This window comes from Diorhabda carinulata, chromosome 7 (assembly GCF_026250575.1).
Source record: "Diorhabda carinulata isolate Delta chromosome 7, icDioCari1.1, whole genome shotgun sequence".
Classification (NCBI taxonomy): Eukaryota; Metazoa; Arthropoda; class Insecta; order Coleoptera; family Chrysomelidae; genus Diorhabda; species Diorhabda carinulata.
In genome coordinates this window covers 20,343,430-20,361,822 of record NC_079466.1, presented here as the reverse complement: position 1 = coordinate 20,361,822, position 18,393 = coordinate 20,343,430, and the positions used below count along the sequence as shown (strand labels likewise).

At 30.7% G+C, this 18,393-nt stretch overlaps 2 protein-coding genes across 7 annotated transcripts in view; both read left to right on the top strand.

Annotated features, from left to right (window-relative positions):
• Positions 1-94: 94 nt before the first annotated feature.
• On the top strand, positions 95-8,701 carry LOC130896719 (ras-related protein M-Ras-like). Of its 5 annotated transcripts, none has more exons than XM_057804996.1 (6): positions 95-275; positions 631-901; positions 959-1,112; positions 2,314-2,476; positions 3,434-3,506; positions 8,551-8,701. In XM_057804996.1, exons 2-6 carry the CDS (start codon positions 715-717, stop codon positions 8,652-8,654), a joined length of 681 nt encoding a protein of 226 aa, XP_057660979.1. In that variant the 5' UTR covers positions 95-275; positions 631-714; the 3' UTR covers positions 8,655-8,701. The 5 variants fall into 5 exon arrangements, with proteins under 5 accessions (XP_057660979.1, XP_057660981.1, XP_057660976.1 ...); XM_057804998.1 differs by having other exon boundaries at positions 609-901; XM_057804993.1 differs by having other exon boundaries at positions 95-279.
• Positions 8,702-12,279: 3,578 nt separating this feature from the next.
• LOC130896456 (uncharacterized) overlaps positions 12,280-18,393 on the top strand; it is a 39,742-nt gene continuing 33,628 nt past the window's right edge. Inside the window, exon 1 of one of the 2 annotated variants that reach the window (XM_057804594.1) lies at positions 12,280-12,552. The gene's annotated coding sequence lies outside the window, so the exon portion shown is untranslated. Of the gene's footprint in view, positions 12,553-14,809; positions 14,841-18,393 lie in introns of those variants that run through there. The other variant, XM_057804595.1, reaches the window with a different exon arrangement.

Genomic DNA, 18,393 nt, shown 5'->3' with positions numbered 1-18,393 from the left:
GTGCTATATTTGGAAAATCATAATATTCGGATAAATGCGTACATTCAAAATAGGAAAATTACTTTCTTTTGTATCAAAATTCGTTTATGAATCCGATTAGTGCCCTCTTGGTGTATATTGAAAAACTAAAAATACATAATTTTATTTTAGAGTGAATGAGAAGAAAACACTTCCCGGCTCAAGGTCATTGAGCTCTAGTTGATTTCATTAATTTTAGTTTAATTTTAAAACAAGGAACAATTTCAGTTTAACTGTTGTTCCACATTTGATTATGAGTAGGTAATTATATAGTAACTATTATTTGAAACGTTTAGACACCTGTTAAATTTTACGTTTTATTATTGATTGTTTAAAATCGATAATTTTTATTTTTATAGGTGTATACACATTACATTCCTACGCTTAAATATTTTCGATTGTCATTTCTTAAAATAAATTTGTTCATTATTTAATGGTGGTTAAAGAGATGTTTTCTCAAGATTGTTATTTTTTATTTATTATGATAGTATTCCAGTCATTTTTACACTCTGTGAAATAGTCTATACACTTAGATTAGATAGGTAAATAAACCAATAAAATATGTACTATTATAATTATTAATTTTGTAGGTAATCAATGATTTCCTTTCAGATTAGGCAGATGAATTCCCTTATTGTTTGAAAATAGTAAATCACAATAGGTAGCAGAAGTAGAAAATTCAGTGCCAGAGGAGCTATGACTCGACCACCAAATGAAAATTTACCAACAGTCAAATTAGTAGTTGTTGGAGATGGAGGAGTCGGTAAAAGTGCCATTACCATTCAATTTTTCCAAAAATTATTTGTTACTGATTATGATCCTACTATAGAAGACAGTTATTTACAACATGTAGAAGTAGATGGACAATGGTGTATGCTAGATGGTAAGTTATTGTGAAATGTTCATGTATATAGAAGTGTTTTAAATCTCGAATTTTCAGTTCTTGATACAGCTGGTCAAGAAGAATTCAGTGCCATGAGAGAACAGTACATGCGGAAAGGGGATGGATTTTTATTGGTATATTCGGTAACTGATAAAAATAGTTATGAAAATATTATAAATTTTCATACTCAGATATTACGTGTCAAAGATAGGTGAGTTTTAGCATGGTTCTATTTTGTTTATTGATCAAATGTGTGTAAATTTTTATTTATAATATTCAGATGTAACTTGAGACGTAATTAATACAAGAAATATTGACTTACAGTAGACCCCAGTAAATCTGATAAACATTTTGCCTCAAGGAGAACCCCAACCTCCCAAACCGTGTTCAAGTCAGAGGAAATCACTTCCCTGTTTGCCACCAATTCAAATATCTTGGGGCCTAGATAAACTATTATCAGGGAAGACAAGTTGTCTTTTTTTCATTTTGCAAGGAGGTCGCTTATATGACTGGGGTAGTTACCTACAAGATTATAAATGGATTATTTTTTTGTTAAGATGTTAATGTCATATGTAATTGGAATTTGCCAGGTACTATCTAGAGGGTGTTCTGGGATTTGATGCAAAAAATTCAGGAGTGATTAGATGACATGAAAATAATGCTGTGACAAAAAAATTTCTTATACGATCGATCATTTCAGAGTTATTGGCATTTAAAGTTGCAAATTCAGAACTTATTTTAAGTATTTTAAATTATACATTGGAATATTATGAATTTTTAATGGATGATTACATATGTCCATATAACTTCTAGGGATACAACTTGCTGTAGAGGTAAATTGTTACAATTATATTTTGGACTGCTCTGTGTAAGTTCTAATGAGGTACACCCTGTATATATACACACTTTATTATTATACATAAAATAGTAAAATAACATTGATAATACTTCACTTTATAACTTATAGAATTAATTTTTATAGCCACTGTCTGCACTAGTCTGCATTGGGACATTATGACTTTTTAAATTCTTTGCTGTATCCAAATTTATATGCAGTCCAATTCTTATTTTTTTAACTCTCCAATTAAGAATTTGTCTATGTGGGCCAAACCATTGTGCTAGGTGAGACTTCGCCCCATATGTCAGTCTTTAGCTACGGGCCTGAGTAATATGGAAGTTGCTACAACATTAGGGAAAGGGAAAATTGAACTAAGCAATAAACAAAACGAAATTCTATTATTTTATAGAAAAAATACCTTTTACCACCTTTTGATATGTTTATTACTAAAATTCTTGTTTACCCTCCCTAGTTGGACTGGGTCTTGTCCTCATTTCTTATCACAGGTGTTCTTTATGTTGTGTTTTTTTTTATTATTACAAATTAGACCAAATAGAAATTATGTTGTTTTCAGGGACACATATCCAATGTTACTTGTGGCAAACAAAGTAGATCTTGTACATTTACGTAAAGTGACTGAAGAGCAAGGACGGGATTTGGCTCATAAATTAGGGATTCCGTACATTGAAACTAGCGCAAAAGATCCACCGTTGAATATAGACGCAACTTTTCATGAGGTAAATTTTAGTTTTAGTCAGAATTGCTAGAAATAGAGAGATTGTGTTCGTTGGAGTTGGCCCTGATATAGGATTTGTTCCTCTGCAGGGCTGGGGTTGTGGTGAATTGGTTTGTGATTGTACTGTCTAGGCTAGAAAAAGGAAGAAAAAATAGACGACCAAGTGGCTCAAAGAAGACAAAAAGAGAGCTAAAGAGAGAGTTAAAACGGTTCTCCTCAGTTTGGGAATATATTTTATTATTTTGTTGTTTTTTTTTGGATATTTTTAATGGTAAACCGGGAAATTGGGGAGCGGGCTTGTCAACCGGTTCACCAGGCTACAGGAAAACTGCAGAAAAACTGCAACAACGACGATGTTGGAATTGAAATAAACACATTAATTCTAAATTAGTTTATAGACACTCTTAATGTCATTTGTATAACCCTTATTTTTATTGTCTTCAAGGTTTCTCTAAAAATTTCACGAGATAATGTGTGAGACATTCTATATGTATACATACTCAATGATATAAAAAGTATTACATCTGGAAGGAATTATTAGATTTGATGTTTTAACAACTTAGAGAACTGTGATGACAATATCAACATATTTCATCCATTTTTTTCTTAAGAAAACTGGTTACAAACGTCGACTAGTACATATATTATTAGTTACTGCATACCCAATGTCTGAAAAATTTCATATCATAACGGCATTGAAAATTTGACAGGGGTATGATTTTGGCCTATCAAGATGTTGTTTTATCTATAACAAATTTGCTTGTTATGTTAACAGCACTGTATTTGCTGTAGAAAGTAAAACATAAAGAAAACCAACTGATTAAGCGAATCATAAACTCAAAAAATTGATAATTTTTTTCAGAATACTTTTTCAATTAAATCACTTTTCATAAATTATTCCTTCTGGATGTAACACTTCTAATGTTACTGAGTTTGGTTGAAATATTATATTTTGTAGGTAGTGAGAATTATACGAAATCAACCCCAAAACGAGAACGAAAGACGAAAAAAGAAAAAACTACAAAAATTGGGCAAGTGCATATTGTTATAAGTATATATCTGTTGACTTTTTTAGAGCTTTTATTATGATTATTTTAAGGCATATGCATACAGCTTAGATGTTATATAAAGTGTTCAATGTTGTATATGTTGTACCTGTATTAGTTTTTTTTGTGATTGACAGGCAGTATGTTTGCTGATTTTCGTTTCTTTTTTTTTTCAATTCTGGATTTTGTAATTTTACATGTGTATAACACTATAAGAAAAGAATATAATCCAATTTTTTTGCTAGTTCCATTGAGCTAGTTTTGGAATAAATAACAATTGTTAATTGGGTTCAGTTTTCAGAGTTTTCCCAAAAAAAATCCATTATAAAATTTTGGAATGAATAAATTAATCAATTAAAAAATTGGGATCACTTCATGATTTGAAAGAAATTTAATCTAAAGCCGTTCCTTCACTGGCAGTCTGTTCCGTATGCATAGACCGACGCTATGTTATCAAATGATATTCGGATTGGTCTGTAGGATTCGTTTTCGGTACGATTTGCTCTCGGTATGCAAGATCAGTCCGGGCTCTGTATCACCAGAGTGAGTAGCTGCGGAATATTTAACATTTTTTCCCATTTTTTGTATGAAATAATGTCTCTAGGTTCTGAAGTGTTAAAATTGGTGCTAAAGATTGAAAAACACACGTGTCTGTATACTTACACACTACCTGAATATTCATGTAAGAACTTTATTGAGAAAGCTTGGGTAGAGGTCATTCTGTGCATAGAGTGAAAATATTCATCATCACAAATACGCCACGGTTGAAATTATTTTCAATGTAAGGATGTCTCCGATAGTGTTTTCGTTTTATTCTCAATCGCAAATAAACAAACATCGTTATAACTTCATCATCGTTGTTGGAGAACATGTTGCTTTCACGGTGAAAGCAGTACACCAAACATTTTATTCAAATTCATACAGATATCATAGGGAGCTTTTTTTACGGATTCCTACTATATTATTTAATGTTACTCTTATAATCTTTGTGAGTATCAAAAACTACTTGCTTAGGCTATAACCAATTAGCTGGCAACCATATTTTAGATATAATTTCCGATTTATGTTAGTACTTGACTTTGAGTCTGCTCAAACTATCTATAAAATAGGTCGTTTGAGGGATATTTAGGTTGTTTGATTGGTTAGGTTATTCTTCTTTCCTGTGTAAGTTGTCTTTTTCTTATAAAAGTATACAGTCATTGAATATTCTGGATCTTTTCTGATTGTTTACAAAAGGAGGAGGAATGTTGATAGATGAATTTTTTGGAAAAACTTTTATGTTTTGGTCAAATATTGTAAAAGAGTGTATTATAATTTGATTCAAGTAATGAGGCTTTTCTTGAACCAAATATAAGTTGATGATTGTGCCCTTATTATTAAATCAATTTAAGAAATGCTTAGTAAGTTTTCATTCAGTTATACTATTTTGCAATTCATCTCATTCGAAGTTCCAATTTTTGTTTTTCAAATATGTCCCTGTTTGATGATTTTAAAAGTACTATGATATTTGTTAAACTTTTATAATTATCAAATAGTTTTTTAACTCTAGATCTAAAGAATAAAAATGAATATATATGTAAGGACCCAATTGGCAAAAAAACAAATATTATTAGGTATATTTTACACTTCGAAGTTGTTATATATTTCTTAGCAAAATTTGCTCAAATTTTTATATTTTTGGAATAAACAACGGTTTAACACTTATGCGTCTTTCCATGATCAAAATTTTGTTAAAATATTTTGTGATCCAATGAAGGTATTTCTAAATAAGAAAATACTTACATGATACAATGATTATAATTGAAGCAGAAGTTTTAAAAATAAAAACAACCCTCAAAACAAACACAGTAAAAATTTTTCAACAAAAGAAAATAACCAGACTTATGGAAACATAGAAACTTCTTCTATATAGTTAAAGTAACACAGAAAAGTCTTTCTTAAGTATCTCTATGGCTGGATGGTTAGCGTAACAAAAGTTATTAACAAAATTATGATTCTGGAAAATAAATCAACTCAAAAGTTTTTTTTATATACACTAGTAGTTATTTATAACCTATTTATTTTTATTTAATCCTTGTCATAATTGATCATAGTTATTAAGAAATATTTCTCTTCGATGGCTTCATACAAAGTGGTCCAGAATAATGAAAAAAAAAATACTGTTAATGTTTCTCATTTGTTCTTGGTACTGTCACAATTGACAGCTGATATATGTAAAGTTCCATGTATGTGTGTCTTAGATAAAAATCAATGTATCTGGTTACAATGTAGTACCCATTATTCTGCTTATGTATTGAGCATTACTTTAAATAAAAAGATTGTTAAACAAATGTTACTGTTTATTTCAATAGCAAGGACCATATATATTTTTAATATTCGTAATTTTTATATAAGATACACCTACATAGTTGAGCTTTCGAAAAAAAAAATGCACTTATTTTTGGACATAATTCAACTCAATTCTGGATTACATTGTATATCTTTTTGCGATCTCTTTCGATAATTGTTTTTGTAACATTTAGTTTTCAATTGATGTGTTCACTTTTTGAAGAAATAAAAAAAACGATGTAGATTAGTAAATGTTTTATACGTACAATAGATAATAAGTATTTTACATTATTAAAATATTGTATACCTAGAGCCAGTAAACTTTTTTTTATATATTGCTTGATATAAATACCTCATTTTCAAATTTAGTTTTATATCTACATCAACAACTATTTCATTTGTGACATATGTACAGCTTAAGCTTATTTTATAGTTTATTGACTATAATTTTCAACAAATAGTTTGATTATAACCGAACAGTATCTTCAAGTTTGTGTAGTTTCTTAAAAATTTTCAAATTCAACAAGAAAGTGAATCAACTAGATGAAATCAAACTGCGGTATCGTTTCCATACACACAATTATTTTTATGTTAAAAAGCATGATTAGTAATATATTTTCATTTTTCGGATCTGTCTAGCTAACATCTAAACCAAATATTAAAATAGGACACATCAGGTAATAAGACCAAAGATTTCTCTAGTTTTTGAATCCATTTTAAAAAAAATCTCATCTTGTATTAGGAGGTCTCTACAAGGTTGGAACATTGCTTAATATTTAAACTGGTTTAAATGAATGTATTTTCATTCAAAGAATCAACTTCCTAAAATTGTCTCGTTAACCCTTTCAGTGAGTTAAATAACTCAATTCAAAATATTATAAAAAATATTTAAACTACCTTCAATATTTTTGAATTTTCAATAATTTTTTTCTGTATAAATATTGATCAAAGATTTAAAAAATATATTAAAGTTGTATATAAACTATCCAAAACAATATTTTTCTCAAACCATGTAAGTACCATATTTAAAAAATGTTAAATTTTAATAAATAGCTGCTGGTTTAGATATGAGATAAATAAAAAATGTTTCTGGCTAATGTTGGGTAGTTGTTTGTTTATAAAAGAGCACATACTAGAAAAATTTATATTTAGATTATTATCCAAGGCCTAAGTTATTGTATTTGGTCTAATTTTGATTTATTGACAATACTAAAGCGGCGGTATTTCAACGAATATTATTTATATTTATTATTTTTATTTTTTACAACTGTTATATTGTAAAAAAATATGTTAATATATGTTCAAATTATTAGTGTTTTTTTATCCTCTAATATTATGATTTAATTGTAATGATAATAAATGGAAGTAAAGAGAAAAACTGAGGGATATAAGTGACTTTACGTCAAATGTAATAGAAAATAGAACATTTTCACATGTATTTTCAAAATTTTGTAGTTTTTTTTTCTACAATTTATTCCTAACTGAAGTGGTTTACAAATGGTAAAAAGAATATTGAATATCTTCAGCTTAAAACTTTGTACTTTCCAAATTTTATATGAGGCTTAAAAATAGTTATTTATTATACAGGGTGCTTCAAAAAAGGCGATCCCATCTCTAGGACAGATAGAAAACTGAAAAATATTTAGCATTTTCTCTGAATTTGCTATAGAAATCTGTTATTCATTGATAGTTATGACGTTGAGTCAATAATAATTACATTTCTGAAACCTTGTTATTTGTTAAATTAGATATTGTTAATCAAAATGTACTCAACTTTTCAATACACTGACATGTTATTAACCTTAGGCGAATGTTTAGGAAACTCTAGTGCAGCGTTATACAGAAAAGTTTCCTCGAAGAAACTTACCAAATAAAAATTCGGCGATTTTAAAAACGAATGTCAAAATCTTAATGTTATTCTGAATATTTCAAAACTTTCTACAATATACATTAAACCTTAATTTGTCATGCGATGCGGAATTTATTAATAGGTAAGGAAGTCAATTGCTCGCACGGCCTTAGTTACTTGGTTACTTTGCGGCTAGCTACATTTGATCTCTAGGGGGAGTAACTGTTGAGAATATTAACTCGCATTACGTGATCCTTTTATTCACTGAGCAGCGACATCATTATTTGAGTATAAGATACTCACATAACTGAGTGGCAAGTCACTTCGATGTAAATGGAAAGCAGCTAAATATTACACTTCAGTTCATTGAAATAACATGTAAATCTTGGGACAGATTTTTGTAATTTTTTACTCATATAAATTTACTTGACGTTTGTTACCATGTTTACCAATATTGAAAGAGTTTCAAAAGGAAGAGGAAGGAATGGACCAGGCATCGCCGATTGAGGTTGAGTTGAGATTTTCATAATTTTAAATGTACTTGAAACTTTAAACGCGTTTTTCTCAAAATTGTGTTTTTCAAACTCTCCTTCATCGTATCTCAAAAACGGCTTGACCGAATGACTTGATATTTATAGGGAACACTCAACATATGTAAATGCATGAAATGAACTATTAATAGAAAATTTCCAAAATTTCTATTTTTTTATAACAAAAAACAAAAAAAACGCAAAATTTGCAACTTTTATTTCAAATTTCTACCAAAAGCTCAATTTTTTGTATATTCATTTGATAATAGTCCATTCCGTGCATTTAGGTTTACATATTAGAACGCCGTTTTTTCTGTTTCAGATAAGCCGATCAGCTGGAATCGTGGAGGAAGTGCGAGCTCATTTTTTCGAGGCAGGGGTGTTCAGAACGCTGTAACTCAAGTTCTACACAATATTTTGGGTTAAAATTTATATTTATACTGTCGTAATATATCTTAATAAATGATAATAAACTTAAAGCTGTATCTATTTACAAAAAAAATTCATTATAACATTAACCCTTTCAGTTCGGCCGTATCCTGACTATTCAAACCTATTTGTTCGCTACAAGGTATGCTTGAGAATTGGAGCGAAGTCCCTTTTTTTCTTTTGAAGACTAAAGCGCAATAAATCCATCACTCGCTATTACTAGAAAACCTCTTTCTAAATCGACATAGAACAGCTTGAGTTTGATTTATCGATGGCAACAACAATATTGTAAACTACAGAGTTCTAACTTGCACCAATTCTCCAACAAACGACAGGTCCATCAATCGCTGGACTTATTACTTCCGTCAACTTATCGTTCTTCAAATTGATGGTCTGTAAACGCGAATACACCCGTCATTGCACGGCTTGATGTTTTTTCCTCCGTGAAAACAATTCGGTTCTAAAAGCCCAGATCCTGAAACACATAACTAAGTGTAAACACAACTCTGGATTGCTTGAACTCATTTGAAAGCAATGCTTTCCTAGTACCTGCACAGTTTGTTGCACGTTGCAGCATTAGTAGCTGGTTCAAGGAATATTCTATTAAAAAATAAATCAATGCAATATCTTGTGCGCCATTTGAAGATTTCCTTCCTCCAGACTTAACCTTTCCACGCAAGGTCCCGTCTTGTTCCCATCGCTTATTCACTTTTGCTACGGTTCTCGCATTAAGACCTAGATGAGTGGTCAGTCTTTTGATAGACCAGGCATTTTCCAATTTGGCAATAATGGCAGCTTTCTTAATTTCAGTTAACTGAGGAGGCATTCACTTCAACTGAACTTAGTCCATAATTTGATTATTATTTTCACAACAAGAGATAAAAGCTACTCAAATTTTTAACTTATAACTTTGGTCAGAAAAAATTAAACTAAACATCATAAAGACAAAGACATAGTGGAGTCTATTTTAGCGTATGAATGCGAGTGCTGGCAACTGACGGATAGACAGGATAAAATAATGGAAGCTGTGGAAATTGACTACTTGAGAAGATCGTCCAGGATATCCAGATATACGAAATGAAGATATACGACGAAGGACAGGTCGAGTATACACGACTTCAAAAGAGAATACAGACTAAGCAACTGCTCTGGTACGGACATGTGATGAGGATGGAGCAGAATAGGTTGCCGAAGCTAAGCATTGACGTATCAACCGCAGAAGATAAGAAGACGAGGAAGACCTCCAAGGATCAGAGCATGAAAGACAGAGCTATCCATGAAAATGAGTGGACCGATAGAAAAGTGTTGTGTGAAATGCGATAAAGAAGAAATACAATTTTATATTCCACTGTATAATATTGTATACCACTGTGTATATCTATATACAGATTTATATGACTAAAAACTATCAATATATATTTTCTTTATAACATTTGTTTAACTAATAGTGATCAATTCACGCGTTGTTTAATTATACAGAATTTATGTTCACGCAAATTCCTAAACTATCTTTTAAATGTTTAACAATATTATGAAAGTAACTTTGATTTCTATTAACCTTGTTCTCGCGTAGGTTCATATTGGCTTTTTATGACCTTCGGGGTTAATAACCACCACATCACCCTCTCTTGGAAGAGAATTTTTCACTACGTTGTTCTTTTGCACTTCGGTCCTTTACTGTTTATGTTAAAGTACGTCACACTTCTAATGTTCGTGTCCTTCAACTATTCTAACTTAAATGCTTAAAAGTTATATTCACACAACTTGTTTCAGTTTTATTTCCATCTTGTTCAAGTTTGCAATTTACACCTTCTATTTTTGTCATTAGATATGGACCTAAATATTGAGAGTCCCCCTTTTACCAGCACTAATTCTTCAACCTTAAAATCTACGGGGGATGAGTTTTGCTTATTTTCCTTTTCCCCATCTAACTTATGCTTCAATAAGAACTGTCTAGCCCGGTTGTGTGCATATTAGAGTTTGTACCTAAGTTCGTTGTGATACGTCTCAAAGTCATACCGTGCATGTTCTGGTATGTTCGGTTTTCTCCCATACACTAACTCAAATGGTGTGATTTGTGTTTGGTGTCATATTGTAGCAGCAAGCAAACATTTTAGCATGTTCCTTTGTTTTATTCCTAAAATTTCTAACATACTTGTTACATAAAGTTTTTTCCTATCGATTCATGTTGACACGCGATAGAACAGTTATGTTTAATCCGTAATACTTTTCTTAATTTGTTCATAATTTCGTTTTCGTATTCCGTTTCCTGATATTCTCTCATCTCTTTCATTAAGCCGTATATTGGTATGAAGTTGTGGAATATTCAAAACTAAATTGTTTGAGCTTATTTGTCTTTAACTGATAACTGCATAATTTGCGACTTCACACAACATCGTTATACAGTAACGACTCCTTCTACTACCCTCGACAAATTGTCCTACTGTGTCTATATCCACAATATCAAATGGTATTATCGCTGTGTCCGTTTTGACAAATTTTTCCTTGTTCTGGTTTCGCTTTGTAGACCGACAGTCGTGACACTTTTTTACGTAACTTATCACGTCTTTTTCCATGTTTCTCCAACTAGAATTCGCCCTAATATCTTCAGAAATCTGTTATTTATTACGTGACCTCCAAACATAGGGTCATTAATCCCTATTGCTATATATCTGATTGCCCTGATTACCGTATAACTTTTCTGTGGACATACTGGAAATTGAAATGTCTGTTAGTCAGCCGAAATCTATTTAAATTTCAAATACGATTGTATTATCATATAGAGTTATGAGCAATGCACAAAATTCATAAAACGAACAGTTTTGAAAAAGCAGTTTATTTAATTCAACGTAAAAATAAAAGATGAAATTTGTCGAAGTTATCAATATTTGTTTTGTAAAAATAATATATTGTCCAACAAATCGGAAAAGTTCAACTTTTCTCACGAGTGTGGAAGATTGTGCCGCAAACACGCGAGTGAGGAAAGTACTTTTCACACATGTTGCACACTATACTTTTTCTACAACTGAACAAATTGAAAGAATAAACGAAATGGAACTTAAAAAAAATTTTCTGTTATGTTAATTTTAGATGTTGAGGGTTGATCGTTCATATATTTCTATTAGAAAAAAATTTGTTTGAAACAGACGTTCTTACTAGGTAAGTTTAAGTTTTAACTTTCTAATTACGCATTTTTTTACATAATTCCAAAATCAAATTCATTTTAACTTTCAATTTATTCCCTCAGTTTTCCTTGTGTATCGTGCTTTTCCATTTTTCTCCAAAAATGAACTTGTACGTTTTATGAATTTTGTGCATAACTTCATCATAACTGTGTACAAGCAACAATGAAAGTCAGCTCAAACTTTTCATAGAATTTTCTATTCACGTTATGTTAATCTCTATTAATTTTTTGTATTGCCCACTTGTTCCTTCCAAATTGAAACAAAATGAATATAATAATTGACCATCAACGACGACAAATTCATTTGCGTAGGGGTAGCTACAACCCTCAATTTTTTAACGAGTATCACGACGCAATGTTGGTTATCTCGTCACGACGCGTCGTTTATCGTTTATCCACAGCTCTAGTCACGATGCCGGGAAAATTCTAATCAATATCATTCCATTCCGAGTTCGGACCGCAGCTTTTCCTCAGGCGTATATTTCGCGCAAGCGCGTACAGATATTTATTGTTTGCAGGGTGAAATTTGGAAAATAATATCACCATGCGTTTGGAAGGAAAAGTGTTCTCGGGGTTCAACGCAAACAAACGTTGTAGTTGAAATTGTTTGATACGTTTCGGTTGTTTTGTTTGTGATGTAGTGTTTAGTAGACTAAATGTAGCGCTGCGACAAGGAAAAAGTATTGCGAAATATTTTCGGGTGAATAGTTGGTGAGTATGATGATATTTGTAATAAAGCGGGAGAAAGTTCATTCATAATTGTCTGAATTTTAATTTGAAACCGTTAATGACTATGAAAAATTAGTAATAAATGTGAGTCATTATTATGATCACAAGCTATGTAAAGATAAAGAAACTAAAGTTTCTTTTCACGTGGAAATTAAGCCGCTTATATTAATTAATTATTGTGAGTGAATGAGCGAGCTTTTTCAATCAAAATCGAATATTATGATCAAAAAATACATCTATTTGATATATTCAAGTACTTATCTCAAAATCAAATCAGAATGGTGTCGCCAGAATTGCGAATAAATTCACAAACAACCAACAAATAGAATGAAGAAAGGAATAAAAAAAAAGAAATATTCTGCATTACTCTTATGTTATAAATGTGTGATAATGTTTTCGTTTCTTTTTATCAATATTTATCTTGAGCTTCACTGGAAAACAGTTTTAAGGACTGCTATTTTGGCATGAAAAGTGCCAAAAAATTTACGTCAAAATGATTTTTTACGACTAAGAACGATTCCAAAGCATTTTTAATTCTTTCGTCCTCGGTAATTGTTTTCGATTCTTTTACTAAAATGAAAAAGTTTCAATTTTTTCAGTTTAGGAAAATCAGAAATGGTTTTCATTCTTTTTAAGGAATCGAGATCAATTGCTAATAAGAAAATAATGTCTCTATTCTTTTTTGATAAAGGCTATGCAAAAAGAGAAAGCATCCATGAATTGCAATTGATTTTTAAAAGATTGAAATGTTGGCTTCATTCCTACTAGATTTTTTGACACTTTTGCTCCGGAAAATGGAACAAGTAGCTTCATGTAACTTTATGGTGTCAGGGTTTTTAAGCATAACGAAAAAACCTTACACTGAATGTTCAGAGAAGGAAGCACCAGAAATAAACCAAAATCTTCCTCAAATAATGATCAAATCTGGTGCATGCCTTAGGATGAAATACCAAGAGTTTAGTTTTTAAAGAAGAATTCCTCAAAATTAAGTTTTGAAAGTGAATGGAATTAAAGCACTATACTATATATGGAAATGCCATGAAATGGTATAGAGACGGCTCCAAATCAACAAGAGAAACTGTAATAGGAGTGTACAGGCCTGAAACTAAACACTCCGAAAGCTTGAGAGTACACCTAGTACTTTTCAAGTCGAAATATATACAATTGAAAAACGTATCTAGTCAAATCTAGAGCTAATTATCGCAAACATGAGATGATTATTTTGTCTGGTAGCCAAGCAGCCATTACAACTTTGAGATGCCTGGACAAGTTGAATGAACTAGGCAAAAAGAATAAAGTGACTTTCCAATAGGCTCCTGGACACACTGGAGTATAGAGAGATGAAATAGCAGAGAGACTTGCTAAATAATTTGCTGGAGGATAAGTTTTTTTTAATAATTTTTGGAAAGAAGATAAAAATTAACGTTTCGACTTTTAACGATTTAAGTATATCAAAATATGATATTTTAATAAATATTAAATTTATATAATATATATAAGAGCGATTTCTTATTGGGAACGTGGCAATGAAACACTAAAGTGGACTAACTTTAATATATTTTCCGAGCATTGGAATAAATTGGAATAATTACGTATTTTTTGTCTGGGACTGAAATTATGGTCAATTACAATAGAAGAAATATGAATAAATGTATAACAATATAAGAAAATCTTACTTATAATGAATTTTTTTATTGTTATATATTTTTACATATTTCTTATATTGTATTTAACCAAAATTTCAGTCCCAGACGATGAATACATAAGTATTCCAAAGCTCGGAAAATATATTAAAGTTAGTCCACTTTGGTGTTTCACTGCCACGTTCCCAATAAGAAACCTCTCTTATTTATATTATATAAATTTAATATTTATCAAAATATATATTTTGATATAGTTAAATCGTTAAAAGTCGAAACGTTAATTTTTATCTTCCTTCCAAAAATTTAAAAAAAAACTAATATTGAAACAGAAGAGACCTGAACTTAAAAACATTTAGAAGCATAAACATATCAAAAGGACAATAATCAACATTTTTATATTAATCCTAATTTCGCCAGATCCACGATAATTATACCAATAAGCGACCTTGCATAAACTGGAACTACAAGTATTCTATGTCGTAATTTTGTATTAATTAAAGAGTAGGTCATTCAACTGTCTACTCATTCTAATCCTCAACGAATAGAAAAATTTCCAATGGTACTGTTTATATTCTACAATGTGTTCGTCAATTCAATTAGTTTATTCGTATATACTGTAGTTAACAGGTAAAAATTTGTTATGTATTCGAAACTCACCGGCCGGTTTCGCTTGGACACATAAGATATGTGCTCGAAAAAATACTTTTTATTTATATTTTGTTTTTGCTTGGTTATTATATAGTTATAACAACATACGGTATTGTTATCAAAGACTTTTTTTCACCAGCTCGTTAATACGATTCCGTTTGTGATAAATTATTTTTCAACACTAAAACCAGGATATTATGTAGGTGATATGAAGCTATATTTGCATTATTGCTATTATAACTGTTACAAAATTAATTAAGTTCTTAAATGGTAAACTAGCGAAATTTTTATTTCTGATTGTTATACGCTAACAAACTAAAAATGAAATTAATCAGTTACATCATCGTTTGGAATGCGTATAAGCGTCTTAGGAATTTTTCTAATGTTGTAGAATTCAAAATAGTGAATGTTTTTTGATACTTAATAAATATAACATTGCTCTTTTGGATCTCGATGCAAATATGTTCTTCCATTACATGGAATAGCGCTTTATTTCAGGATTATAAGTAAAAATTTTCGATTCGTCAAATGCTGTTATCGTTTGTGTCATTGTTAATGGCATTCAGAATACCAGTACAAACCTCTTATCGTGCTTCTTCTGGTTCACCTTTTTTCTCTGTTGAAATTTTAAGTAATCATACACTTTCACGGTCACCTGGTTTTTTGGCTCTAGAAAATCGAAAAATGGATGGATTTTAATGATCTTGGTCTCAAAATGTTCCATTTTACGGCGGACTTATAAAAAAAATTAGTAGAAATAGCTGGAATGAAAATTTCTCATAGTTTTACTGTTTAAAAAAAAACGGTTTTGCAAAATAATCCTTTACAAAAAATTATCTCATTATCAGATAAAGTTCTTATATTTTTTTTGTATTCTACATAAATTAATAAACAATTTAAAAAAAAATCCAAAAAGAATGATTTTTTTAGTTTTTATAGCTTAAAATGAAATCGATGAAAAACAATCAATTTTCGTGAATAGTTTCGTACTATATTCTATATTCTATATAATCCGCAGTAAAATGGAACATTTTGAGACCAAGATCATTAAAATCCATCCATTTTTCGATTTTCTAGAGCCAACCTAACCTAACCTAACCTAACCTAACCTAACCTAACCTAACCAAAAAACTAGGTGACCGTGAAAATGTATAATTACCGAATAGGTAAGGTAATTACCGAATAGGTAATTATACATTTTCGCGGTCACCTGGTTTTTTGGTTAGGTTAGGTTAGGTTAGGCTGGCTCTAGAAAATCGAAAAATGTGTATAATTACCATAATTTTTTGTGAAGGATTATTTTGCAAAACCGTTTTTTTTTACGATTCAAAACAGTAAAACTATGAGAAATTTTCATTCCAGCTATTTCTACTAATTTTTTTATAAATCCGCCGTAAAATGGAACATTTTGAGACCAAGATCATTAAAATCCATCCATTTTTCGATTTTCTAGAGCCAAAAAACCAGGTGACCGTGAAAGTGTATAATTACCAAATTTTGTAAAATTTGCCGTACAGATTCTTTATTAATTCCTACATTTACGAGAAGTTACATGTATTATAAAAATATTGTAGTTATTGAAAATTCATAGAAACATATACCTGCACTCACACGTAATTAAGTGCGGAAAAACGTCTGTACGCAATATTTTTTGCATCTCCTCTGATTTGCAACTTTTCACTAATTGAGTCAAACTATTTTTTCACACACGTTGGATTATGATGGCCTATTGAAATTTGGTGAGAAGGTGAATGCGATGAAAAAACTATTTTATTAAAATCATTTTAAACGTTAAAATATTATGTAATTTTTAAAACATTTGATTTTTATAAAATCTTCCAATTACAAGCCATCATTTCTGTTTATGTAAAGGTGACACACTTAGGTATTAAATTCATACATGACTTGCGATAGTCACGACAGAAAAGTTGAAAGATCATTTTTTATGTCTTCGTGTGTTGGAATAAGTCGTCACATCACTAGAAAATCTTCGAATAGAGATGAAACAGGGAGAATTACACTTAGGGGAACTCAGAAATTCATCCCTTGAGGATTATTATACTCGGTCGGTAGTTCTTAAGCAGTAATGGACTCCAACGCCACCAAAACACCCTCAGGCCCATTTAAATGTCGGCAATTGAACAAGTATTGGAATTAATGGCAAAAGAAATATGCTCTTCCATTTTTGCGCTACAATTTCTAGAAAAGCTTTCCAATTATGGTTTAATTACATTTATCTTACACTTTAAATAGGGATAGGAAACAGAAAATGGCTTAAATTTCAATATATCTTGGAAAAAGTTCAATTTGAAGCTGTTTCACATTATATCAATAGTATCTAAAGAGCGTCATAATTCATGCAGATGAAGTTTGTAATACGGGTGAGTTATGATTATTACTGTCATTATTACTGTGTCATGTTATCTATGACAATAACAATAATTAGAAACACTTGAAATAAATAATGTTCGAAATACCCAAATCATTATTTTGAGTAATTTATAATGAGAAAACGCATAAAATGAAGCTTCTAATGAATATCAGGATTTGAAAGGTCTTCATAAAAATGTCTATCATCTTTTTTACGCGAGAAATCATTGCTAACAGATTTTGTCGTTTATCTTTCGAAATTCTGTCATTTTTGCGATTGCTCTACTTGTGACATTTGTTGATTTCCAAAGCTCTATTTCGTTCAGGATTTTACGAATGTTATTGTATCCTGAATGTACTCCATTAATATGAATCCATTGTGTTTTCAAATTTTGGAGTTTGGATTTGTATATTGAAGCATGTTTAAAATCGAAAAAATAGTGTTTTTTTGCTGTAGCTATCACAATTTTCATCAAGTCCATTAGTACCTCACACCTCATTTTACTTTTTCGCTTTTCAATTTGGGCGAAATTTTTGTCGCAGCTCATAAATGCATGACCAGACACTAGATAATTATGATGGAATGTCCCTTGGAAACTAAATAAATCAATCTAATCTAGATAATCACATATTTCAATTGAATTATGGCATTGTGGTCAGTCTTAAGTTGGTACTACACGATGCGTCCAATGCTTCCAACGTTGGACGCTGGTATGATTGGACGCATCGTGTGGTCGTAGTCCGCACGACATTCGACGAATGTTTTGCTTCCAACGTTAACATTTGACCGTTGGCCATGGAAAGTAGATTTTTTTTTGACCCGCGTTAAGGGAATACCCAACCTTGGAACGAAACGACACTTCTTGTTATTTTGCGGGTGAATGCTACGTGTTTTGTATGAAAAATCAATTTTGCCAGTATCATTCTAATTTATTTTAACATAATTTATAACTGTTGTATAATGTTTATCACTCTTTTCCACGTTTTCATTTCTTTAGGTAAGGTTCCATCCATTGTCCAATGCTCAGCCAACGTTGGAAGGTGAATGTTGGTGTAAACGTTGAACGCATCGTGTAGTACTCGCTTTAGACAAGGGTGCACAGTTTAAATTAAATCTGATGGCTCAAAATAGGGCAAAATCGAAGCCAAAAAATTAGCACAA

Excerpts from the sequence above, each read along its gene's own strand:
- LOC130896719 (XM_057804996.1), top strand. The coding sequence starts at position 715 with ATGACTCGACCACCAAATGAAAATTTACCAACAGTCAAATTAGTAGTT. Across the intron at positions 902-958 it reads ACAATGGTGTATGCTAGATG|TTCTTGATACAGCTGGTCAA; the intron begins GTAAGTTATTGT and ends TCGAATTTTCAG. Across the intron at positions 1,113-2,313 it reads ATATTACGTGTCAAAGATAG|GGACACATATCCAATGTTAC; the intron begins GTGAGTTTTAGC and ends TGTTGTTTTCAG.